Raw genomic sequence first — 27,957 nt, forward strand, 5'->3', positions numbered from 1 at the left:
CAGCCAAGGGGATCTATCAGATGCATTTCAGTTGTGTCTTGCAAACCTTTCCCTAGAATGCCAAGGGAAATGCAGAGTTGAAGATTTTTAAAAAGAAGAGTGGTTCAGCATAGATAATTTAAGATTAGATAAACACTAATTTACAGAATACATTACACAAGAAAGATAGAAGAACGAGATTCTCCTATCCAGTTTCCATCATATGGTGAATTACTAGTTTTTCAATACGTACATAAGTCAAGCTGTGAAGCGTCTAACATGTAATACTTCGGAGGCCGAAACCATGCGATATCAGTCAAATATTTCCTGAGCTTCAATTATGCTGTGCTGACTGGAAAAAGAAAGCGGAGAGTTAAATAATGCAGCATATTGATAATAAACAAACATATCAAGGGAATGGTGACCACAGAGTCCTTACTGGTCGTCTTTTGTGATGCGATAATACTTTTCTGCATGCTGGCGTTGGCCAATATATTGAGCAAATCGCTCATCGTGTGTAATGACAATTAGTTGAAAGTTTTCTTGGCCTTTTCTGTCTTCCATAATTCTGGTGATGTTGACGGAATAAAGAGGCATCCTTAAGAATTCACATCCAGAAGGAGCTCATAATTAGTAAATGAACAACACATACCTTAACAGAGCTCCAGCAAGACTCTCACTGTTGGGGCCGTCTAGGTTTGTGGTAGGTTCATCCAGTGCTAGAATTCCGCAGTTGAGACAAAAAGTTTCAGCCAACGCCAATCGTATGATGAGTGATGCAAGGACCTGATTAATAACAAAACTCCGGTAAAAAAACCAGTTCAAAAGAAAAGAAGAAAAAAAACAAAAGTTCTGTTGGGGTTCGGATTTTTTCTTTTTCCTCCTTTTTATTTGAAGAGAGGGTGGGGCTGAAAGGAAGCTAAGCAAAAGGAGGATTCAAATCAAAGATTTATTGGCATATAAATTTAGTGAACACGATAAAGAAAAAATCAAAATTGAGATGACTGATCACCTTTTGGCCAGCACTACACCTCCCTCGCATTTCTAGTTCAGTATCACCAGTTAGCATTACAACCTGTGAATCACAGGCATTATTATAAAAGTGCAAAATATATTAACAAATGTTCAGGGGATTTAAGTGCAAAGACCACATTTCACAAAGATTTTTTTTAAAAAAATTACTATACATGGGAATTTAGTAATTATACAATCAAGATAAGCAACATCCAATATACAACAGAGATAATATTAATCCCATCCAACATGCTCTTTTTTTCAGTAGATAAATCACTACCCAGCAGGTTTTAAAGATAGTTTATATTACCTTATAGCTGTATGATCGAGTGCCAGATCCTTCAGAATCTGAATGAATGCTTATGTAGTCTATGTCCTGGCCCCTGTATGTTTGTTGCCACAGTTCCCTGATAATCTTATTTATTTCTTCCATTTTCATTGAGTGGAATCGCATCAGTGCTCTGAAACAAAGAGAAACCAAATAGAACGTGAACGTATTCAGAATCTACACTCAGAAAGTACAGGAGACACCTGAGAAGAATGCAACATACAGAAATGGTTGTACCGGTCGTAGTCTGTACAAGACCATGAAAATTTAAGCAGGGGAACTCCAAAAAGTTGGACACAGAATTAAAATTCAAAATCTTGACTAGGAAACAAACATTATATGACCATAAGGGAAATGCATAGAGTAGAATCAACTTAGTAAACACCAGTCAAACAAAATTTGAAAATCAATACAGCAGTTCCTTACACCATGTCATAAAAGAAATAATGAATTGTTTAAACCTACCAGCAAATTTCCTTTTTCTTCTTGATTTACACTTTGGTCAAATGAAGACAATGGGAAATTATGTTTCTTTAATCAAATTTGGTTCACCAAAAGAGGACCTCATTATTGATTTTAATTCCCTTTATGAACACCTAAGAAAAAAAGTATAACAAAAGCAACACATGAGGAAGTAGAATCTCATTAGTTATCTAAACAGTAGCAGGTTTTGGAGGATTAATAAACTCAGTAGAATGATGTTGAATGGTTTTAGAGGTACAACTATAGCTTCAGACAAAATGATTTGGAAACATGCAAGGATGGAAAGTTCTCTGTCAACAGACTATATAGGAGGGATATAATGGAGCAACCTCGCAGCATACCAGGGCCATGGGGGCAGATCTGGAAATTCAACATCCCATCAAAGATTAAATGTTTCACATGGTTCGTGACTAGAAGAGCCTCGCACATGAAAAATTAAAAAGAAAAGGATTTCAAATAGCCTCTAGATTGCAAATCTAGGAATTTATGGTGCTTATAAGCATAGCCATAAGTTAATTTTGGCTTAAACAAGTGCTGAAAAGCACTTTTTTATAATACCCAAACACTAGAAAAGTGCTTAAAAGCTATTTTGGCACTGTTTGGATGGGCTTATAAGCATAAGCCATAAGTTAATTTTGGCTTAAAACAAGTGCTGAAAAGCACTTTTTTATCATACCCAAACACTAGAAAAGTGCTTAAAAGCTATTTCGGCTTAAAAGCATCTAAAATAAGTCAATCCAAACAGGCTCTTACATGATCAATCAGCAGATATTTCACAAAGTCATTCTGTTGAACAAAAATTAAGTAACTTTGTGACAAAGTAGGAGCATATCATACGTAACTTTTCATACAATATGTACACTCCAACTAGAGGGAGAGTATTAAGGATGTCAATATTAGGACATGGAAGTATGACAAGATGCGGTACTTTGCAAAAATAAAAAAGATGTAGAATCTTTGTTGTTTTGTAATTTTTTATTTATTTTTTGAAACCGATAGCTTTCTTTTTGTTTTGTAATTAGGACCCAAAAAGGCAAACATTGAGATTAGCAATATCAAAAGGCGGGCTAATTACTGACCGCATTTCGGACCAGGTGCCACTACCCTAAGGGATACTAAAACCTTTTGTACTCCATTCATGAAAACAACAATATATTTGAACTTCTCCAATTGATATATCTTCAATATTTTTAACAAGTTAGAAGAAAATGTTTGAGTGCTAGAATCATGTGTTTTTTTTAAATGCACGTAAACCAACATAAAATGCAGAAAGAAGTTAATGACTGAAGTACGAGAAGCTCACTTGTCAAGAGCATTGTAATATCTGTCCAGATCCTTGTTTGCCATCTCCGTAGTCTGTCCAAGGGTACAATAACGACACTATTAGATACTTCAATGCCATAAATGACTAAGCAATTAGCTTCATATACTTGGACTAAGATATTACCTTAAGCTGGATAAGCTGATCAAAATAGCGTTTGTCAATATCCTTGTATTGTGCCTGCTTAAGATCAACTTTGTTCTTGGAGATATTGCTTTGATAAACAGATAAGGTGCCATGACACTTGTTTAACTGCAATAAGAGTAACCATGTAAACTCGGAGGACAATAGTAGCAGAGTTGTGGCACTTGTTTAACAGCAATAAGAGCAACCACGTAAATTCGAAGGACAACAATTTTCCGGATACAGAGGTTTAAGTTGAATCTAAAACATGTACAGTCCTTTTACTGAAAGAAAGGTATATCAAAGCAAAGAAGGTGTCAGCCAATTGTTCAAGAGGTATGACAACCACCAAGCCCCAAGGAATAATGGATCAGTATCAAAGTAAAATATTGAATAACAACTACAAGCCTCACTAGGAATAGTATACAAGTGAAACGTCAAATAACAACTGCAAGACTCACTATATAGCTGATGCGATAATTGGTAATTATGAAGGATGAAATACTCAAATTTGTTTCCAAGAAATCATGTTTCTTGTCCTCATGGCTGAAACTCAATTCTGTCCAAGAAACAATATACTTTCAGAGACACTGCTGTTCTAGCTGGAAAAGTAAACCAGACCAGATTATTGGCCTTCTAAATTGAACTTTCCATCATGGTTAAGCTTGTACATATGCCAATCTTACTGAAATCATATGGAAGCCAGAAGAGAAAAGTTCTACAATCTTAATCACGTTCATCAAGAGTCGAAAGCTAGCATATGATGTCTATAGGTTGGATATTTATACCAAAAGTAATTGCCCAACATATTCACATACAGATCAATTCATACCTCAGAAAGTAGCCTCTCTCTTTCGTGTGAAAGCTTTTTAAGCTCGGCTTCAACAGTGGAGAACCCACCCAACGTCAGCACTTTATCTTCCAGTAATTCAATCTCATGAGTGAGCTCATCAACTTCAGCCTTAGTTTTCCGATAGTTCAAGTTATCCTCAATGTTACGTCTCAAGCTATCCTGGTTCCCCATTAAATCCTTACTTTTCTTCACTTCAGCCAAAATCGCATCCTTTCTGGACTCGCAACTTTGAAGTTGAGATTCTGACAGGCTTCGCTTGTCCTGCAGTTCATTCAATCTTTGTTCTTTCTTCAAATCATAATACCTGCAAGAGAATTAATTATCAATATGAACTAGAGAATGATAGTTTGCTCCATCTAATTATATAAACATACTCTTTAATTTTGGAGGTAATCTTCAAAAGTGTATCTACTTCCTGTTGATAATTTCTTCTAATTTCAGCCTGCTCTTCCAACTGTTCACCAAGTTTTATTTTCAGATCATTGTGGTCTCTAAAGTGTTTGTCCTTTTCCTTCAACAAGGAACCAAAAGCCTCTGCAAGATGCTGAAATTTACAACGCATGCACTGTGAACTTGGGATATCCATATTTCTAGCTTTATATGGGAGACATTAAAGTACAGGTAAAGTAGTTCATGTAAAACTTTCTTCATGAAAAAGAAGAGTAGTCCATGTAAAATCTCGAAGACAAGTCTGCATGTCTCAAAACAGATGTCAGAATAACCAGTGGCTCTTTAAAACCTGCCCCTGAATCAAGTTTTGTTGTTTGTACACCCAATATTAAACTTTCGTCCTATGTATCTGAATTTCTTGTTAACTTGTTATTTGTTAGTTCCAGCATCGAAGCCCTAAATTGTAAAATCAAATTCTTCCCTGATCATTGTGTCTTTCAAAATCTTCAAACGGGGAAGAGGATTGGTGGTGATAGATTGCATAATGGCTTATACATGTTTGATGGAACTCAACTTTTGTCAAGCCTCTTATTAATTATTAAGGATGACGTTAGGGCCACCATCGTTTTTTGTTTTAAAGAAATTATACCCTAGTTTGTTTTCAAGAACTCAATTTCATTTATTTTGTAATGCTTGTGATTATGCCAATCATACTAGAAACTCTTACCCTTTGAGCGATAATAAAAGTACTACTCCTTTTACGATTCACTCTTATGTATGGGGTGCTACTCAAACAGTGTTTGCCTAGTAGACTATGGTTTGTCGCTTTTATTGATTATCAGACGAGGATGACTTGGGTGTATTTGCTAAACGCTAAAAATGAAGTTTTCTCTTGCTTTCAGTCATTTCATAAGATGATCTCTACTTAATCTGAGGCTAAGATAAAGAAGGCTGAGAATTGACAATGGCACAGAATACATGGATAAAAGATTTGGTACTTATTTGAAGTCCAATGTGATAGTTCATCAAATTAGTTGTCCTTGCACTAGTGCACAAAATGGGACTGTTGAACGAAAGAATAGGCATTTGTTAGAAGTGGAAAGATATCTTATGTTTACCATGATTATACCAAACCCTTACTGTGGGGGTGTCATTCTAGTAGGTGCCTATCTAATATAATGTCACTTTAGACCCTCGATTTTTTCAGAGTTCTGAAGCTTAAAAGGGTAAGAATGAATATATTGGTTGTGGCTGCATCATCCACACAAGGAATGCTGGGAAACTTGATCCTAGAGCCCTTAAGTTTGTTTTCATTGGGTATTCTCTGATGTGGGAAGATCAAAAATATTATCAACCTCCTCCACAAGATCTTTTGTCAGTGTAAACGACACTTTTCAAGAATTTGACCCCTATTTCAATAATACCCCATCACCTAATTCGAGAAAGGTTGCAAATGTATCAGTTTCTCTGTGAAGTTAGGTAAATGACTAAAGGTGCATGTCATATCTTCTCTCAGTTATTTTTATTACAATAAATGAGTAGTCCTTGCAAGGTCTGATACACAAGGGCAAAGCGGAGCAAGTATAGAGGTGACAGATTGCAGGTGCTATTTACATATAACTATCAATATACTGCTCCTTTACGAGACTCCTTGAAGACTATATATGCTAGGAGCAAAACAGCTTACCCAAAGACTAAAGAAGAAGAGTACATGCCATAAACAATGAAACTATATGCTATTGGCTAGCTAAATGCAACTATGATAATCATGCACGTAATAAAATATTGATAATGAAACAATTACCTTCTCTTCAAGCTCAATTTGATTTTTCTCCTCCGCGAAGCGGTCCAATTCCTCTTCTATCCTTTTAATTTGCTCCAATCTGTTTGCTACTCGTGACTTCTCTTCCCTTACATTAGCCCATCTTAGTTGGAAACTTGCATATTCATTTTCCATGTATCTCTGGTCATTTCTCAGCTTCTCCACCTCCGAATACAAAGTGTCTCTGGTTGTCAAGTTATAGGACATGATAATAGTTACAGTCTAAAAATGTAAGGAAGTATACAACAATTTAGTACTGATATGCCTACGTATTGAAAATTCATAAATAGAGTTTAAGAAGGACACAAATTTGGTATGACATACAGAAAAGAAGAAAGAAGATGCAGTTTAGTGGACAGAAATAACTATATACTTTTTGCTCTGCAGTTCATCCAATTCTGATTGAATTTCCTCCATGGATCTTACGCCTTGCCCACGGATATCAAGACCATATTCCAAATCATCAACCTGCTTCTGCCGAGCTTGAATTTCTTGGAAAAGCCTGTCAGATGTTTCTACAGGTTGTATTAGCGCATCAACTGCATCCTTCTCAGCCTTTATCTGAGCCAAGACACCTAACACCTGCCAGCAAAAAAGGATTATCATGTAAAACTAGAAAAAGTCAATAAAACACATGTATGAATATTAGGTCCCTTTCTCTTGTAAGCTCTGAGAAATGTGTGTCCAATATCACAAGTAACATTATTTGAACGTTTTTTTTATCAACGCATTTTCATTCATAAACATGGCCAAAACTCTGGTCGTATGCAAGGGGTATTCCAAAAGGTAAAGAATCTACAAAAAGACGTGTTCTTACAAACTCCACCCAATCATCTATACAATTGGGAACACTATAGGTCCACCAAAAGAAAATAAGGGATCGGAGACTACTCCTCAATTGAGAAAGCTCGTCTCTACCTCCTCAAAAGCTCTCTTATTTCTCTCTCTCCATGCCACCCACATCAACACAAGTGGAACCACATTCCAAGTCCTGCATCTTTCCTCCTTTTCTGGCTCTTCCAATTGAACATCAACTCTTACACAGTTCTTGGCATAGCCAAAGGAGTACCAAACCACCTAAAAATATCTCATCATAGCCTCATGGTAAGACTACAATGGAGAAGAAGATGATCCACATCCTCACCCGCCTCTTTGCATATATAACACCAGCTAAAGCAGAAAACCTTCCACTTTCTAAGATTTTTTGCCAGCAAGATCACCCCTCTAGTACCTAGCCAAGTGAAAAACACACCTTCTCGGCACCTTTGCTATACACACTGCGATACAAGGGAAACCTTCCTCTTCCCTAGCAAAAAGTTTCTCATAAAAGAACTTGACGGAGAACATGCCATTCCTCCACAAAGCCTCGGGATAATCTACCATTGTAACTTGCTTATGGAATAGAGTCAACCATCTTTGTAACTCGGTCCTCAACTAGTTTTTTTAGTCTCTCCTAGATCTCAAGTCCCAAAAAGTCTCTCCACCTTGTGTCCCCCCTAAGTTGTTGTACTGTCAAGTCTCTATGGCAAGATATATTGTGTAGGCTGGGAAAATCATCTTACAATATATTATCCCCACACCACCTATGATCCCAAAAATTAAATTTCTTCCAATTTCCAACCTTGAATGAGATATTTACTCCGATATCATCTCATCCCTTCGTGATGCGCCTCCACAAACCACACCAAAATGCATAGAGACATTCTAGATCTCCACTCCCCTTCCAAAGCCCCATATTTATCAACTATTACCTCTCTCCAAAAAGCATTTACCTCCACCACATATCTACACAACCATTTACCCAACAATGCTCTGTTAAACACCTTCAAGTCTACTACCAACCCCTCCCTATTTCTTAGGTGATGTGACAGTCTCACACTGCACCAATTGAAAGTTCCTTTCCCCATTCGCCGCGTCCCAAAGAAAATGATGTGACTAGAACTGCACATGATAAGCAGTGGATGAAAACAAGACGTGACACATTGTTTATCTAATAACAATAATCATTATCACAAAAACCTCAACCTCAAGCTTGGCAGGCACTATTTTAAAGTTCTATTGCATGGAATTCCAAAACAACCACAGAACGTGGCTGAAACCAGCCAAGGAAAGCAAACGCCTGACTACTTTATATCTAGGTGTGAACTTAGGCTGGGATCCGCTTCTCCTAATGATTTTTGGTGTAACATCAGGTGGAAGCTATAAAGCAAAGCCTTGAGCAAGCTCAGGGAAGCTCGAAACAACAATGCAGCAACATTGAAAACTTGGATATAACTCAGCCAAATCCGCGTTTTCAAAACTCTGTCAGGCCATTATAACGAAGCACCCACCTAATCAAATGCCGAGTTCTTTGGAATTTGTAAATAGCCGAAAACAAGAAACCAACGTATAGAAAGTTATTCAAACCAGCATGAAACACAACTTAATCAAGTAGATCCTGATACACGGTTTAACTTACACACCACAAAAGGGTGTATATTCGACAACGGCAGAAAGAGAAACAATGCGAAAGAAAAAGGGAAGCATAAAGAGAAGTTGGAGAGGGACAAAGCACAGGAAAGCAGAGGATGTTCCAGCAAAGTGGGCAACCACTTGTGGGATGACCTTGGTCAACTTGTTTGGGCTGTCCTTAATCTCTAATGGATTTGATAGGGGGGGTCCATATTTTCAGAGTTTGATGACTATCTTAACTTCTATACCTAAGGCAAAGGTTTTCCAAGAATGACACAGATCAGATATCTACATCAACTACAATCATGCAATAAAATAACTTAAATTGATAATGAAAAATCATGAGGATGAGAAATATATAATATCATGTAAAAAGCATGCAAACCATCATAACATGAATCAGTGAAATTAACATCAAAGGATGTCAAGAGATCATCTTATCTATTGTGAATTAACTCCAAGACAAGATCTACAGTGAATATATTCTTGATAACCGAGGAATCCATGAGAGCCAGTCGCACATGTTTGAAACTCAGTAAGTTCTACAGCTAATATATATAAGCATATTTGTCCTCCAATCAAGAACATAGACAATATGCTGGCCAATTTTAGTGTACACCTATTATTGATGCATGTAATTCAAATAAAATACTAAAGGATGATGGACATCCTCCCTGACCTATTATTGATGCACTGATGTATGTTATTCGGAATTGGTCACAGGAGATACCTCCTTAGGAGCAGATATGAGTCCTAACTTAGCATCTCTACTGAGAGGAGGAGAAGGGGGGATCAGAAAAACAAAAGGCGGAGGAAATTATGTAGAAGATGGTGGGGAATAGGGCCAAAATGGTGGAGGGTGGGTCACTCAAGTCATTACTAAAGCAAACATAGTAACAGTTTGACTATACTAATAAAGTCCCAATACTAGAATATAATATATAACAGGATCTGCAATTACATCATCAAGAGCCTGATTTTTTTGGTCCAATTCTTCATTCAGCTCATTTAAATTCTTCTCTGCTTGAGGTATTGACTCCTTTCCAACTTTGACATACTCTTCATAAACCAAACGAAGTTTGTCTATTTGTTGAAAACGAGAATCAGCATTTGAAGACTCCATAGCCAATACTTTAATATGCTCAGCAGAGCTTGCAGCTTTTACACGTTGCTGCAGTGAAAAGAAAAAGAGCCAGGAAAGTAGTAGTCAGAAGATGGCCCTCCAACAGATAGAATAGCAAATAGACATAAAAGAAACAACCTTCTTAACAAATTCATCCTCCTCTTCAGCAGAGAAAGGACGCTCACAACAAGGGCAAATATGATGAGCACGAGCAACTCTTTCAAACGGATCGAACATTTGCCGCATACCATCGGCGATGTTGAACTTGCTGCATATTATCACATGAAATTTGAAAAGACAACCACATTCAACCAAGCATAATACTATATTTTGAAAACAGAGGAATCAAAAAGAGTTTTTCGTGGAACTGATAACTCTGAAGAAAAAATAAAACATAATCTCTATATGTGGTTATATTAGCAAAAAATGAAATTTGGACTATTGAATATCAGAAGACGTAATAGGAAATAGCCCCATTTCGACCAACCTTTTCTGGACATCCTTTTTCTCTTTGACTGAGTCCATAATTTTGGGATAGGACTCTATACCAGCAAATTCCTGGTCCATCAACTGGAGCTTCGATTCCAGAAATTTCTTTCTTGCTGCAGTGCAGTAAGGGAAAGATCTATGTAAGGCCTCTACACAAAGGATCGCCACCACAAAGATTAATGGAAACAAAGGAGCTCAAGATAAGATACTTTCTTGAAGAGATTAATTAACTTGCATGAAATAAAGGAGGAGAATAAAAACCTCAATATTGCTATTTTGCTATGTCAACTACCCTTTATGTCCAGCTATATACTGGTTAAGAGAATTATCTTTGAGGCACTTACCAAAGTTACAATAAAATTTTCAACTCTGGTATCACTGTTATAGATTTTAAACATGACTCAAAATACAGATTGTGAATAAATGACTGACATGATTGCTATTGTTTTGACAAGTCACAAGTGAAATGACTGTTAAGCTCAAGTAGTTCATCAGGAAGATTTTCTCAATCTCTGTTTTAAATTGGTATTAACCAGATTACACAATTCAGATAGAATCTGATAGAGGACACTATTAAAACTTAATTAAATTGCAATAGGGGAATTTTCCATAGAAGCTTCTGAACAATCACTAAAAAGACATTTTTTCATGAATCAGATTAGAGAAGCACAGATATGAATCTTACAGTCCATGTCTTTGTGATATTTGGTCAAGTTATGATTAACTTCTTCTATTTTCATCTGCAACATATTGACCACTTTCTCAGCTTCGCGGGATTTGACACTCAAGTCATCAACCTCTCTCTGAAGAGCCCTGTGCTAGGAAGGTACAGCATTAAAAGAATATAAAAGAAAAACATAAAGATGCACAGAGATACATAGAAAACAGAGATTGAAAGATAGAAGTGTAAGATTCACTGATCACTGAAGCCATTCAGAGTTGGGAAGAAGCTGGAATGCAGTCTAAGAGCAGAGAGAGATGGAGAATTGTCCCTGCTAGCATTTGGTGGGCAATTTGGAAGGAGAGGAATTCCAGATGTTTTGATAATATAGAAAACAGATTGCAAAAAGTCAAGCTTAATTGCTTGTTACTACTGTGTTTTTGGTGTAATTAATTATACTCCAATGACACTATCTCCCTAATTGATGTACTAGACTCAATTTAGGATCAGATAGCTGGATTTGATGATCTTATTGTAAATATGGCTCAGTACTGCCTATGTACTGTTGTAGTAATATACAAAGTTACCTGTTTCAAAAAAAAAAAAAGATTCACTGATCATTGTATAGTGAAAGGACTTCTACCTCCAACCAAGGGAGTGAAGTAGTGTTAGGGGATGGGGATCGCCATATCCACAGGAAAAACGGATTCACAAGTCAATTGTAAACCAAGCAGGGCCATTTTATCAGTAGAATAAAGAATTAGGGAATAGCCCCTTATTCCTTTTTCTTTATGGTGCACAGATGATTGTGATTGTGATTTGTTCTCACCCATTTTATCAGTTTTATAAAGAATTAGCGAACATAGAGGTGTACCCATGATTGTAATTGTGTCTATGCAAACCACCTTTCACCCAGGAGAAAACTAAAATTGGTATTTGATCTGATCGCCGTCCCTCTTTTAAGTGGTTTCATTTTATCTTTTATTTTTTGATAAAGCAATAGAGTTTATTAATGTATGGGTGGCAATAAAATGCATGTATAACAAGAAGTATACCAAGAAGTAGAAACATATACCAAATAAAGTGGTTGCATATAAAACAATTTGACCTACTTATGACGAAACTCCTGATTTTAATAAGTAATCACTTTATTCACATAATAGAATTGCCTCTTAGTATTACAATGTCTACAATAACTTTATGCTTACCTCCATAAGGATTCTAAAAGAGTTTGAAGATATTTTTCAATAACTGTGGTATTCAGACCAACTTGCATCGTAATTGATTCCATGGGGTACTTGCTACCTCCCATTAGCACACATACCAGGTAAGTTTGTCCACTAAAGCTTGGACAAATGGAAAAAGATTGCCTAGTGTCTTTTTTCCTCCGCTAGGATTTGAACCTGCCTAAGACCTCATGGTTCTCAACCCACTTCATTGATCTCTATGTCACACCCTTTGGGTACCAAAGAGTTTGAAGATCTTTACAAGTTACACGTTTGCACCAAAAGAAAATACATTTTATTTCTCTCAAGGTTGTTAGAATTAGTTTACTTCATTTTCGGAACATCTTCTACTCACACCATTAATGTCCATCTGGTGCAACTAGGAATTGCATTCTACAATTTCTTTAGCTTCTTATGAACTGATTGTCTTCCCATATCTAGAAGAACATGTGTAATTGCACATAAGCCAGCTTCACCAAAGAATTTCTTACACTGTTGTTTGCACCTTCGCACCCCCAGTAAAAAGATGCTTCCCATTCTGCAGCTCAACCTTAAAAAGAATCTTTAAGGGGTGCAGCCATGCAGGTAGCCAATATGACCTTACATGGAAGCTGCTGTGCATTATTTTTGTTTGTTAAGATGGATGAGTAAAATTTCACTAATATTAAAGAGAAATGAGGCAAGAAATAGGCATTCTTTGTTCAAATAAGAAGTAGGNTAGCCAATATGACCTTACATGGAAGCTGCTGTGCATTATTTTTGTTTGTTAAGATGGATGAGTAAAATTTCACTAGGAAGTACCCTTTCTGTCTCCTGTTCAGATTACGGAATCAAACACTCAACCTTTCATGAGCATTCATTTGAGTAACAGTGATTTACCATGTTTCTTCTCCTTTAATCCCTTGCTTTTTTGCTGTCACCCTTTATTCTTAAGAATGATTTATTGCAATTCCCCATCAGTCTTTTTCCGCTTCTGCTGCTGATTGTACACATATATTGTTTTTCATAATTGTGGTTTGTGATTTACATTGATGTTAAACCAGCCTTGTAATTCCAAATTGATATGTGTCCAACCCAAATCTTATGCTTCCAACATTTCTACCTCAGCCCAATAAATTCGAAGTGATCATCCGCCCTCTCATGACATGCCTCCACAATGCAGACCCAAGAGGAGCTATAGTTCTATTATGGAGATTTGGGTGATATCTTTTTCTTTTTTTTTTTAAACTTGGTAACTTTGTATTATAACACAATAGTACATGGGCAGTACTAAACCTTATATACAGATGAACTCCAAAACTCCACTATTCTAAATCTAAATGGAATCTAAAACATCAATTATAGAGACAGTTTCATTCGAGTATATAGACAGTTTCTATTTATAGGTCTTTAATTTTATTACTGATCTCTCAATCTTTACAAGTATCATATTTTGAGGTTCTCCAAATCCTTCATCTCCACTTAGAAATCTCCATTCTGATTTGCCTAAAAGGCTTTCATTGTGCTTCCTAAGGCCCCTAGTACCCCAATGCTCCTTTTGTTTCTGGTAGCAATACCTATTTCTTCACACTTAGTGACATTTTGCGGGAACTTCCTCAATTTATCCAATCTCCCACTAATATTAAAGAGAAATGAGGAAAGAAATAGGCATTCTTTGTTCAAATAAGAAGTAGGGATCACACAGTCATGTTGTAAGACATCTAATCGACCTCCATTGGATATATATTGCTTTTCCATGTGGCAAGGTAATTCCTATATCCTCAACTATTGAATCAGAAAGGAAATCCCAGGTAAGGTGGTAAAAACTTTCCAATTCAGCACCAAAAAACACCTGCAAAAACTTTGGTCCTCGGACGCCAAACTGTCTGTGCCAATTGGCTACAAGACGCTTGCCTTCCATGTGACCTCGAAGCTGCTCCTCCTAGGATGACTTAAGCATAAGCAGCATACTTGTTCACTTTGATCCTAGTCCTAGTCGTTTCAGCTGTTTGACTACCAGACACTTATGCCTCCTAAACATCAACTTTTCCAGTAATATATAGGGTACAAACGGGATTAGGACATTAGCTTTTCAAAAAGATGTATTCAAACTGGGGAAAGAACAGAATATAAATCTATACCACTAAAGTATGCATATGTCATTTTGATTGACAAGTACTGACATCTGCATGTATATGCACTTCAGCTTTCATCTGTGATTTAACTCGTGCATATTTTTAAACAGACAAAAGAGAATCAAATAATGCACTTTTTACCCCAGCAATGTGGAGTATATTTTGATGCCTGTGTTTTGCTTCACATATGACAACAATAGCACGTCTTCATTTATCAATAAGAAAAATACTTCTCGGAGTCTTAAAAAGACTGAGAATGGTCTGGTAACCAAACTTCAAGAAACAATCCAAAATATTATACACATTAAGAGTACTCAAGAGATGGGGAAAACAAACCTTTGTGCCTGAGTAATTTCATTCTTCAAGTCCTTGTCAGATGGAAGCCTTCCTTTCAACACTCCTTTTATCTTATCCTTATTATCATCCATTCTGTTAATTTCATGGGAAAGAAAGGATCATCTTTTGTGGAGAAAAAGCATATAACCATAATAAACACAATCAAAAATGTGGATGTAAAATTTATGAAAATGAAATGTGACTTACATCTTTTTATGATTCTTCTCGAGAATTCCCAACTCTGCCTTCTTAAGAGAGAGCTTAATTCTGTCCTCAGACTCAGCTGCCATGTGATCTTTTTCATCACGAAGATCTTTTAGTTTTTGGTCTACGGTGTACATCTCAGTCTGTTTTTGCCTTATGTTTAAATCAAATTCTCTTTCTGCAAGCTGCTTAGACTTCCTCTCAGATTCAATTTGCTGAAAGGCAAAGATGTGTTAGCCACACTAGCAAAATGTTCGTCCAAAAGAGTTGAAACATTAAGCAGAGACATCAAACCATTTTCTTTTCCCTCTCATCAAGATGAGCCACATTAACATCAGAAATCTGACATTCAAGCACATCACGTTCATCCTCTTTCTCTTTAATGCGCTTTAAAATGCCGTTCTGCATCCAGTTATGGAACCAAAACAAGTGTAAAAATGCCAATTCATTAACATACAAAATAATGTTACTCATAAGAATAAACCTTAATATCTGCTTTAGCCTGTTTTTGCGCCTCCTTTTCGCTCCATTCGCGGTTTGCAATGTCGTATTGATGCCATGCAGCTGCAATTTCTGCCTCATTCGATTTCTAGAACAACATTACTCCAAGCGAAAGTCAGCATCTTCATATGATGTCAGTAAAATGTTAGATAAAACAAAAGTATGCAAGAAGCTGAGAATGACAGATCAAGGAAGTGACAAGACGCTACACAAAACTTGCAGAAACTCTTCTTTTTTTTTTACAAAGGTAGCAATTTTGTGTATTAATCTTCAGCACTAAAGGCTGGGATCCCAAATTTACATCATGGAGCTACATACAGTTGAGTGTACTCAAAACAAAACTAAAACTTGCATAAACTCTTATCGACTTTATTGACCTAAATCACAGTGGGTTCTCTTCTTGGATCTAATACCATATGAAAGAATCTGAGCATCCAACCCAAACACTTAAAGCAATAGGTGGAGCAGCAAGAGACATAAAACCCCTTTGGGTGCCCTTACACAACACATGCGGACAACTACATAACTTTATACACCTCTTTGAAAGCCCTTACACAACCCGTATGGGACAACTATGTAACTCTACCCTCTCTCGCACGCGCAACTCTTTTCTGGAGGTTCATACTTCAACTGTAATGCGAACTTACAAAGGTGACTGCAAAGCATACCAAATGTTAACTCTGATACCATGAGAAACGAGAGATGAGAGGAGAGAAGAAACTGTTTGTTTTAATAGTCAAACTCAATAGAGAAGAGATCACAGTTCATGCACATACAGTCAGTGTTGTCAAAGGCGCATTTAATCCCTGAAGCGAGGCTCAAAATGTGTTGAGCACTTTGCCTTGCTTAATGTGCGCATCAGTGTTGTCATCAAGGTTCTAAGGCATACTTTTCCTTGCAAATGAGCCTATTCTGAAGAGGCGATATCAAACAATTGATATTTCACTTAATTGTAGTTCTTTTTCAATTTTTTTGTTCATATATCTATCGTTCATGCTTATAATTATCAGACTTGGACTAAACACATATATTTCTATTTTTCCTCCCTACTAAACACATATATTTCCATTTTTCCTCCCTTTGCGCCTTTTTATTAAAGCCCACACTTTATTTGTGCTTTGCGCTTAAAGCCCCAAGGATCACAGAGCTCTTTTGCGTTTTTTGCTTTTGATAACACTGCATACTGCTGAGAGCTAATCATTTGTTTTCTAATTAAAGTTTGGTGCACTAACGAAGTTCCTGTCAAAATAGAAAATTGATAATTGTGCTGTCTTTCGTAGAGAACCATATGTTGCCAGATGCTCTACTTTTTATATACAACTTAATACCGGAAGTTTTATTCGCATAATGAATTATTACTTTATTGAAAAATCAGTATATAGCTTAATGCAGAACCAGTACGCAGTAACAACTTCAGAATTAGAAGATGCCTATTTTGTTATTGAAAACTCACACCTTTGAACAAACTATGGCTTTTGTACAATTTGATAGTTGAAGTATGGAATGAATGCTTAAACATATATGAGTTTTGTTAATCTTGAAATAGAGGTGAAACAGGGTTAATATGTAATGCATAAGTTCAATTTGTTAAAAAAGTATATAAATAATCATATTTTTTTTGGATGAAGTAATTAGTTCTATTGTAGGCATCAAGTAGATGCATCATGGTAACAAAAGCTTAGTAGCAAAAGGTCAGCTCTCCTTAAGAGTCAGGGAGCTGACGAAGTTCAGAAAATGAATAAAGGGAATCTAGAGGGGATAAATAAACCCAACTGTACAAAAACATGAGGCAGTTAGCTTTTAAAGATTGGTAGGTAGTTGATATTCCATCAAAGCATCTTCTAATCATATATTACTTGAATGATTGAACCTACACTTCTAATCAACAAATGCAAGGTTCAATACTAGAATCCTTTTTTATTATTATAAAGGTTCACTACCATAATCCGTTGTACCCAAGCGAAATAAAACAACCATTTACCAGAAATATCATGGTTTGCCCACATGATATCCAAGTTCCAATTATTGAACTCCACATAGAGGAGCCCTCAAGATGACAACATAGAATTTTTGTAGGAGCACTAGCATCAAGCATTTACAGGATCAATTGACTGCATCTTAGAGCTTAAGACTTCAGGTATGATGTTGTATATCTTCTGTAGTTGGACAAGGCACTATATGAAACAACATATGGTGAAAACAAATATCTAAAACTTAGACCCAAATAAGACTACTTTAAGTTGAAGTACAAGATATTTTTAACAAAATGTTGCCAAAGCTAAGCTTCATTTCGATGAAGACTCGAATCATTGTTAACAGCAAGACTGTACACTTAAGACCCAGGTATACGCCATTGGATAGAATAATCAACAGAAATGGAACAAAGAGAAAAGGGCATTCAAGGCTCATAATACAGCTGAATCAAAGTAATTACAAATCATAAACTGACAAGTTAAAACAACATAGCATAGCTAAATATATGTATATATAGTATAGAACAAAGGAAGAATCACCTTTTTATCTTGTAAATCCTTATCAAAATGTGTTAATCGTAGTTTTATACGATTTGTTAAATTTGAAGCAACATCATCACTGAGTGACCCAGTTGGAACAGCCCCTAAGTTGTGTCTGTCAAAAAGCTTCCTGAGAGTGAAGTCTCTTTCATTTTTTAACTCTACATGAGCCTAAGGCACAAAAAAGTAAAAGAAAAAAGAATCTTAAGAACGGGAAGCAAGATGTGAGAGAACTTCACAAAATCAAATAGAACATAGGACGAATGGAATTACTTCGGCATCAGCTTGAAGTTTGCTGATCTCCATGATATAGTTTGTTACGGACTGCTTAAGGAAGGAACTCTTTGCCTCTGAGTCATTCATTTCCCTCTCCAACTTGCTAATCTTTGATTCCAGAAGTGCTATCCTTTCATCAAACTTTGTTTTCCACTCCCTCAGTTCTTCATCAGTGTCTGACAATTAAAAATGAAAATATTTGAATTCTTCAATTTTTACTAAAAAGTATTTCAGTGGATGAACACGCAAACATACACAAAATAAGAATATAACTTTAGGATATTAACAAGGTGAATTAAGTTTGCTTGATGCATTTCAGATATGGTTTGGCCATTACTTCTGCGCTGAAAGAAGAAGAATATATATAAGTGTATTCAGTTCAGTAAACCTTCATTCTCCTCTGCGAGTGCTGCATACTGCTTTTCCTTTTCCTTGAACAATGTGCTCCTTTCAGCATTTTTGGTGGCTATGTCTCGCTGCAATTGGTGAAGGTCCTTTAAAGTTGCTTCAGCATGGTGGATCTTACTATCTATAGTCTGAATCTCTTTTTCAAGCTCCTCCATCTGACTTTTCAGTGCCTCTGTTTTCTCTTTGTCTTGAGCAATGCTTTCCCTCAACTAGATCAAAACACAAGATCAAATTACTACAAGTTTGCCTCTAGCACATGTTTTAAATATAGCATTCATTTATCTTGTGCAGCCCTCAACTGAAGTGGGGGGAAAAAAATGTTTGACAATTACATATTCACATCGTTCAACAGTCAGAAAAATAAACATGATAAAAACAACACAGTATTACTTTCTGGAAGATCACGGTAAAACAAATAATGTGTATGTACATTTGGAAATCACAAGAAATCTCAAAACCAAGATTGAGCACTAACAAATACTTCAGTCAAACGTTGTTACCCTATTTTCAAGTATTAACATACACAATGACGACCCCTTCAGATACAAAGGAAGAAGACGGAACAGCCCCACTTGCCACCAGCTGAAAGACAGACGGTAGCAAATAGTTTTGACATAGCCAACGAGTTTATGTCCATTGGAAATCTTTTGATGGAGTGGATGGCAATATTGAACGGTGGTGCTCATTAACGGGCTTTCAACAAAATATCTGTCAAATTATCTTTTCAGAAGGGGGGGGACTGATCTTGATAACTTATTCACCATGCTAAACAAAATGCACAATTAGTTCCTCTTTGTTTTCAGAATAGGAAATTTCTCTTGAAATTCCTCGGTGTTCAGAATAGAAACTTCTCTTTGTTTTACTATATAATCTAGTCTAAAACAAGGGATTCAAATCATAGTTCCTCCATTTCAAGCAAAAGGATCTGACATCATAAATTAATGAGTAAATATCAACAAGCATAAGTTTGATCGACTACACTGAACTAGGAACAAGGAAAGAACTAATTAAAGTAAATGCTTTTAGAACATTGGACAACTGCCTGAGTAATTAAAAAGGGGAAGAGACGGAAGAAAAATATGGTTCTGGGTCTGAAGCAAGTTACGATAGAGGTCACTTCAAAACCTTGTAAGCAGCATCTTTCAATGTCTGAAGATTCTCCAATTTCAACTTATATGTCTTTATTTCTTGAGATTGATCCTTGTGAAGCTTTTTGATAACCTCCAATGCCTTTGTGTATCTAAACAGTAGAACAAAGCAGAAGTTAACGCACAGAGTGGATTAAATAAATCATCATGCCCAATAACTCTATATCCCCTGGACTAAACTGTACTGACTTGAGCTATCCATTTTTGGGCCCTCGGAGAGAAACCAAAAACAATATACACCAAGCAAAAATATCAGCAAAAAATGCAAAAACAATTTGTCCTGTGTACCAGAAAACCACTTTCATTTTGGTTCCTATCAGCTCAACAACTGAACATCAGAAACTGCTATTGCATGAATATCACCTACCTATTTAGACCATAATCATGAAAGATCTCTTACTCACAGAGAGATGCACCAAACTAGCTATCTGTTGACACACGTCAGCATCTCAGGGAACACTGAATAAGACATCTTTGAGGAAGATGATCAATGACATATGGGTTTGAAGATCAAGATGGGTTGTTTCACTCTAGGATGGTGAACTAAGCTCTGAATCAACAGCTAGACATATACTGTAAGCTCTTCCTTTCGGATGTTATATCTCCCTGCGCTCTCCTAATGTAGGTCCCTTTTACAATAATATTCCTTAATTTTACAATCAAAAGAAAAACTCTCAGCAGCGAGAAAGACAAATTAGATATTTATAAAAAAATTAACCATGAAAGCACAACCATTCCAAGATTTCTGTAAAGCTTGAATTATCTCGGAATAATATTTACACCTGCTGATTAAGCACCAAATCTGGTGAAAAGGCTACCCCCACAAACCATGATTCTTTGGTATAGAGCATTTGAGCTTGATATCTCGTACTAATTTCAAACCCACTGATAATGATGACTCAATAAGTGGTAAACAAATAACCTTCTTTCTTAGAGAACTAAGCTAGAAAGTTTGACAGCACCAAGTCATGCACAAATCCACGTAAACCCATTAAACCTTGAGCTTGATATCTTGTACTAATTTCATACCCACTGATGATGATGACTCAATAACTGGTAAACAAATAACCTTCTTTCTTAGAGAACTAAGCTAGTAAGTTTGACAGCACCAAGTCATGCACGAATCCACGTAAACCCATTAAACCTTAGATACCCTAACTTGAGAACTAGTGGACCAAGAATGTAGCTTAAATAGTGTCAAATCCGGTAAATCCGAAAGGACCTAGCCACAGAATTGTAAGCATCAGTATCTCTAGCAATTTGCAGAAAAAAATCATACAGATGCACATGGATTAGATTTAAAGAGCTTTAAACAGAGGAAGATTGAATATTCTATTCCAGGTTTGTGCAATTTTCGCATAAAAAGATCATACTAACTGGTGCATATATGATTCTTGACACTGCAAATGAACACCCTTTTGGTACCTTTTCCTGATAAAACACTACTGATCAATCACGAAATACATGCACAAAATTTTTTTAAAAAATGAGGAATGTGGTAAGGCTGAGGCAGAAACTAATCTTATTTTTAATGTTCTTGACTGAGTAAAATGAAGTCAGGTTGGAATTTCAAGCATATTCAAGAAAGAATATAATTATTCGGGTGAATACAGAAGAATACATCTTTCAAACACAAACTCCATAATAATGAATTAACAATTCCATTATTCATAACAAGAATACCTAGTAGCGGAGAAGATATCATCAAACTTCTTTTTCAGGGTACCCGGTTCTTGTAATGGCCAGTTTGCCTCATCTTGGTGAACAAATATCACATTTTCAAGAATGGCCTTTGACACACCCATGAGAGCAGGGATTTCTCGGTCCATATCGGCACATCTATAACTTAAGCAAACTTTCTGCAAGTGAATAAGCTAAGAATTCAGAAAGAAACTTTTTCCCTGTCCAACCATTTGTTCCCACAGCTCAAGTATAAGTCTAAGCCTCTACTATCAGCCTAGAAAAATCCTAAGAACTACAATGGGATATGATACAGTACGTTTATGGGAAATGATAGACAATGTCACAAGCCGCACAGATATTAAAATTAACTGGACAAGTATTAACAAAGACGAAAACAGAGCAGTAAATTTGGCACAGGTAGATTCTTTTTCTTATCTAGCTCATATACATTCCAAAAATACAAGTTACAATTACCCCTGTGAGAATGTGAAAGGATAAAAAACAATATGTACTAATGCCAAGAAGCACCCAAAGGTAAGGCCAAGTGGCCAACGGAGTGGGTTGAGAATCATGAGATCTAAGGTTCAATTCCCAGTGGAGGCAAGAAACACTAGGTGGTTTCTACTCACATGTCCATGCCTTGGTGGATAGAGTTACCCAGGCATTAGTGCTAGTGGGAGGTAGCAGATACCCCGTGGAATTACTCGTGGTGCACGCAAGTTGACCCAGACCAACACAGTAACCAACAGAAATGTACCAATGCCAGCTAAAAAGTTATATGATTAAGGGCAGCTCGGTGCACTAAAGCTCCCGCTATGTGCAAATCCAAGGATGGGACAGACCAAAAGGGTCTACTATACGCAGTCTTACCCTACATTTTGCAAGATACTACTTCCACAACTTGAACCCATAACCTCCTGGTCACATGGCAGCAACTTTTAGGAATAAAGGCCAATGTATTTCCAAGTCCAAATCCACATGCAATGAAAATGTTACATGATTTTGTACTTGGAGTAGTATTGTTTCTTTATTTTCTCTTTTTTTAGCACATACTGAGTTGATCAATGGTAGCTAAAATACATATAATTCCAGGAGATAAAGGTTGAAAACTAAGTTGTATACATTCTTCCCTTATCTCCTTGAGTGGTCAAATTAGGTTAGGAAAGGAAGGAAAGGAGAGGTTGTATGAATGCTTGCAAGTTGAAACTTCTGAGCCTCGAAAAAGGGGAAACTTAAAAGCATCCTTCTGTGCTAATAACTTCTTTAGTTTCCATTTGGTATCTTTGATCCCTGTCTCTTTTAGAGTTCAGGTGAGGTAATAATATTCTATGGGAGGAAAAACTTCAGGTTATCATATCATCCACATGTTTTCTTTAATTGTGCACACGCAATATGCATAACCTGTTTATCATCATTCAACTATGTTTTCTTCTGCAGCACTTATAGAATGAATTTAGAGAGAAAGCAAAGAAAATGATTGAGACTTGAGAGCATGGTAGAATTGGGCAATGGGTTCGACTAGCAATGAAAATAACTCCATGGCTTCTTTCTTTCTTTTTAATCATTAGCTAACAAGCCTTCACACTAAAGTTTTTTGCCTCATACACCAGTAACCAGTTATTGTTGTGCTATCATGTCCTCCACCAAATCCAATCAATCTAAAACGTCACTATAATTCTATCATTTTTACTATAATGCTCCAAGTCGTGCAACATTTAGTTAGGTGTGAATCAGCTCTTGCTCATCTACTGAGGGTCTGACCAATACACAGCAGCACTATAATGAGCCACTTCTTGTAAATTGGACATGAGGTTTTCCACAAATTAGGTCTAACCTCTATCCTGCCATACCAATTTCCTATTGACGGAGGTTTTCTGGTTATGATTGAAGTGTGTGACTATCCAAACTAATAACTCAAGTTGTTAGATTGAGCATACTTTATTTGCTTAATTATATTCTCAACACGCTCCCTCACGTGTGAGCCTGAATTTTTTCAATAAGACGGGCACGTGGAAATTCTTTTTGATTATGGGTGACGGTGAGATTCGATCCCAAGGCTTCTGCCTATTATGCTACCATGTTAAAGAAATGACCCTTAGCCTAACTCAATCCCAAAAGCTAGATCATGAGAGGAGGATTGACCTAGACCATACAAGAGACCAAAGGACCCCATTTCCCATCCCACCAATGGGACTCCAACCCCACCCCTTACCCACAGCTTGCATGCCCAGAGCATGGGCAATATAAGACGAGGGGGGTGATATTGGAAACAATGAATTAGGATGGTCTGACTCAGGTACCATATGAAGTGTGTGATCATCACATCTAGAAGTTGAAGTTGTTAGAAAAAATACACTTTATTTAATTATTATATTCTCAACAGTTAATCCTCCATCAATCACAAGAAGTTCTCGACTAGCTCTAGTCATTCCCCACATAAACACTTTTTCAGAACCTTGATAGGCTAATGTGCACTCAACCCTCCCCCAACCCCAACCCCCACAAAAAGAAAAACCAAACTTCTTCATTCCAAATTTCCATAATACTGACCTTGCACTTGAATTTCCAGGTATGACAAGAAGAAGCCACCCTGGTATCTATTTATAATACATAAGGTTCAAATCGGCGGAACCAAACTCAAAGATTCAGTGAATCATTACAACTCCTCTCTGTGTAATAGCACATTTCCCTCCTTGTGACCCAAACATTGACAGGCCCAAGTCCTTCCCAGTGTTATCAAAGGCAAAAAGCGCAAAAAAGCTCTAAGGTCCGTGGGGGCTTTAAGCGCAAAGCAGCAAATAAAACGCGCAGGCTTTAATGAAAAAAGGTGTAAAGGGAGAAAAAAATACAAATATATATATGTTTAGTCCAAGACTAATAATTATAAACATGAATGACAAATATAAAGAAACTGGATTTTTTTATGATAAAGTGAAATATCAATTGTTTAGTGTCACTTCTTCATAAGAGGCTCATTGGCAAGGAAAAGTTTGTCATAGAACCTTGATGACGACACTGAAGCGCACATAAAGCGAGGCGAAGCGCTTAACACGTTTTGAGCCTTGCTTCAGGGCTTAAGCGCGCTTAAAGCGCGCCTTTGATAACACTGGTCCTTCCTTCAACGAATTAAACTGACGGATATGATTTATAAGGAGTGTTATTGGCGTACCCAACCATTTAATCAATATTTAACTCATGATTTACTTCTATAACATATTCGCTAACAAATCATGCATTCAATTGTTATTTACTTCTATAACATATTGATCTGTTTCAGTTGGACTGCACTACATAACTCATGCCTCACACAGGATAATCTCTCCAAAAGGAAATTCCAGCTTGCTAACCGATGCTATTTCTGCCACAAGCACACAGAAAGTGTCAACCACTTGCTACTGCACTGCCCAACTGCCTCAGACCTCTGGAATATGTTTTGTTGCTTTTTTGGTCTTTCCTGGGTCATACCTTTCTCTGTTAGGGATGCTCTTGAAAGTTGGAGTTCACGGGATGTTGACAAAGCCATCAAGAGTATGTCGATGATGATCCTTGGTGCTATCTTTTGGTGTTTATGGACAGAGAGGAACAAAAGATGTTGTGAGGGAATTTCAACTTCTAGAGATCTTTTGCGAGGCAGATGTCTAGTTAGCCTTTTTAGTTGGTCCAAACTGACCCCTGTAAATAATTTAGAACTCTTCTTGGATTTTGTTAGCTCTATAGCTTAGAAAGAGACTACAAATCCTTTTTTTTGTGAGCTTAACTGATCTATCCTTGAAAAGCTTGCATCTTCTTGATGCCTTGAAATGAATCTACTTACTTCATCAAAAAAAAAAATTATTATTTATCTTTATCACGTGTATACATATGACCAGAGACGTATCAAGGATTTCAAGAGAATGGTTGCATTGTAATACCGTTTAATTGACAACATATCCAAAATAATCCCACAAGTGGTATCAGGGGAGCATGGTGTATCTGCTGCTTTAGCCCTACCTTGTGAAGGTAGATACAACCGTAATTAATGCAATTATCACAAAAGTATGTTATTCAACTTACAGTCATTCTCAACAAATTTTCATACTTCAAAAATGATCAGCATCGTTATTTAACCAAACACCAGTAGGCACTCTTGAGCCTTGGTTCCCATTATAAATTTAAGCATTCTATCCAAATAGTTGCACTGCTATACACAATTTAGGGAGGGGTGCATGGGTTCATGTGATCCCACACCCCTCCATGTAAATCCACACTTATATGACCCTCAACAATCTTATGTGATCCATATGAATACAAACATAACATAATTACCCTTGATGATCAAATATACCTATTCACCAACCATATAACCTATACTAATTCTACTATCCTATCAAAGAATCTCCAAAACAGATAAAACATCACAATCTGTTGAGGATTTATAGTAATACCTCTCCAGTGTGAGGATTTATAGTCTGCAGAACGCTCTCAATGGCCTTGTATTCCATCTTTGTTGCCTTCTGAGTTAGCTGAAAAGACCTAATGCACACCACATCTTTCCCTGCTGCTGTTTTGAACCGTAGCTTTATCTGCCCCTTTGTCTCCGTCTCTCCAGCCACCTTCACCACAATAGTGTTCAGTTTTAACCACAAACTGTAAATAGTGTAAAAACAAGATAACTAAAATAAACTATACAGTTCATATCAGTTATGGGATCATTGACTGATTTATCGGATCTGGATAATCTGCTATTTAAAACATGATGTTAAACTTTTGGTGACTGATACTGGGACGAGGTTGCTAAAAAATTTAGAAGAATAACCTAAATAGCCGCCCACCCAACTGATTAAACTAAACATAGCCTGTGAATGTATAATATATGTATAATATGTATTTAATCAGTGCATAATCGATGTATACGGATACAGAAGTAAACAATGAATCCAGCCAGCTATCTGTGTAAAGATGCCAAAAAATTCTTTACTCCTTCACAAGTAAGTCCAAAGAGATGAGCACCTTAGGGTCGTGGATGAAGCAATGACCAGAGCGACAATTTGGCGGCATCTCACCAGTGCAGGCGACCTTCAAGCACTCAATTATAGTCTGCCCACAGCAAGAAGAAGAATGAAAATACAAAATACTCTGGCAATGAAAGGCCTATCTTTTTATCACATGAAGGCCATCTTTTTAATTAACTGGACTCTAACCAGAGATCTCCAACTAAGTTTTATGTTCTATGCATGAATAAATAAACATTATCATGGATGCAAAGCACAACTAAGTTTTATGTTCAATGCAAGAATAAATAATTTCACACGCAAACAGTAATTATTTGGACAAAAAAAGTTGGGGGAAAATATTGATTAACTTGTTGAAATGCTATAATCAAGCCAAATATATAAAGTATGAAACATTTCTAAATTTTGTAATGATCAGGTTTTTTACACTAAAATTTTATATCTTATAGCTAATCACTTTGTCAAAACTATAGCTTGCACTAAAACACCTAAGCAAGACGAAGTGACCAATCTGAGCTTAGAGAAATACCTGCAGTTGCATTATAAGTGACCTGACAGTATTAAAAAGATTTATACCGCCAGTCCACAGAGCTTATACTCCTTTAAAATAGATCTTATACTTAAAAAAGTTTAGAGCCAAGAAAAAAAAATTAAAAAAAAAGGTAAATACATGAATGGAGTCGAGCAACAAATTTATGCAACCACTAATACCTTGCACGAAAGCCCATAAGCAGGACAAAGTGCCCACCTTGAGCTTAGAGAATTACCTACAATTGCATTTTAGTGTAAATTTCTTTTTACACCGTCTATGGAAGCTAGGTAAGGCCTAGGGGTTCATATGACACTATTTGTGTATATATAATAGATATTGAACCTCTTGACTTATTCGTGTCATCGTGTGTTTACTTTTCATATTTTGAACCACTTACTAAAATCCTGGCTCCGACACTTACACAGTCAGTTCATGGATCTTATACTGATTTACAATAGAAGTCAAACTCAAATAAAATTAGAACTAAAATAAGAAAAAGTAAATATATGAATGAAGTTGAGCAACAAATTTATGCAACAACTAAAATAACTTATGAACAAACATTTTATGCAGAAATTGAACTTCCATAGCAATTCATGTTCGTAAATAGTGTTATAGAGATGAGCGAATACAGTTTTTCCGGCGCCGTTAGGTCCGACGATGAGAGTTAATGGTCGGAAAAAGGTGATAACGTTTTTGTTCTCCGGGTCAAAACTCCGGATGCCCTTTATGAGCATCTTATCTACAGTGCTCATCTTTTGCTAATCGTCTTCTTCTTCTCCTTTCAGCTTCTGCCGGAGCTCCGTCGACGGCAAATTCGCATTTGGGGTTTAGTAAAATCTCAGGCTTTGGCCCTCTGTGTTCCTTTTTGTCTTCTTTTTTTGTTTGTTTTTTTTATTTATATATATAATAAAATAGTAAAATGGAATTTAATATCACCAAATTTATAAAATAATACTTAAAATCTATAAGACATTAAAACTAAAAC

General features: G+C 36.5%; 1 protein-coding gene across 1 annotated transcript; it reads right to left on the reverse strand.

The window, feature by feature from the left end:
• Positions 1-105: 105 nt before the first annotated feature.
• Positions 106-27,834, reverse strand: LOC125866612 (DNA repair protein RAD50). The gene is made up of 27 exons (XM_049546894.1): positions 27,602-27,834; positions 26,436-26,522; positions 25,871-26,038; positions 21,447-21,622; positions 19,741-19,855; positions 18,596-18,824; positions 18,205-18,383; positions 17,932-18,102; positions 15,402-15,506; positions 15,212-15,319; positions 14,921-15,132; positions 14,714-14,806; positions 11,062-11,189; positions 10,375-10,489; positions 10,026-10,155; positions 9,726-9,935; positions 6,687-6,895; positions 6,296-6,497; positions 4,476-4,645; positions 4,081-4,405; positions 3,252-3,377; positions 3,108-3,160; positions 1,304-1,454; positions 992-1,054; positions 632-765; positions 419-547; positions 106-331 (listed from the first exon to the last, which is right to left on the reverse strand). The coding sequence occupies exons 1-27, from the start codon at positions 27,722-27,724 to the stop codon at positions 292-294; spliced, it is 3,951 nt and encodes a 1,316-aa protein (XP_049402851.1). The 5' UTR covers positions 27,725-27,834; the 3' UTR covers positions 106-291.
• Positions 27,835-27,957: the final 123 nt, after the last annotated feature.

The sequence above is a fragment of the Solanum stenotomum genome, chromosome 6 (assembly GCF_019186545.1).
Source record: "Solanum stenotomum isolate F172 chromosome 6, ASM1918654v1, whole genome shotgun sequence".
Taxonomy (NCBI): domain Eukaryota; kingdom Viridiplantae; phylum Streptophyta; class Magnoliopsida; order Solanales; family Solanaceae; genus Solanum; species Solanum stenotomum.

Coding starts and splice junctions, on each gene's coding strand:
- LOC125866612 (XM_049546894.1), bottom strand. CDS start 27,724: ATGAGCACTGTAGATAAGATGCTCATAAAGGGCATCCGGAGTTTTGAC. Junction 6,498..6,686: donor GATGAACTGCAGAGCAAAAA/GTATATAGTTAT, acceptor CTTGACAACCAG/AGACACTTTGTATTCGGAGG. Junction 1,455..3,107: donor TATTACAATGCTCTTGACAA/GTGAGCTTCTCG, acceptor TCTTTGTTTCAG/AGCACTGATGCGATTCCACT.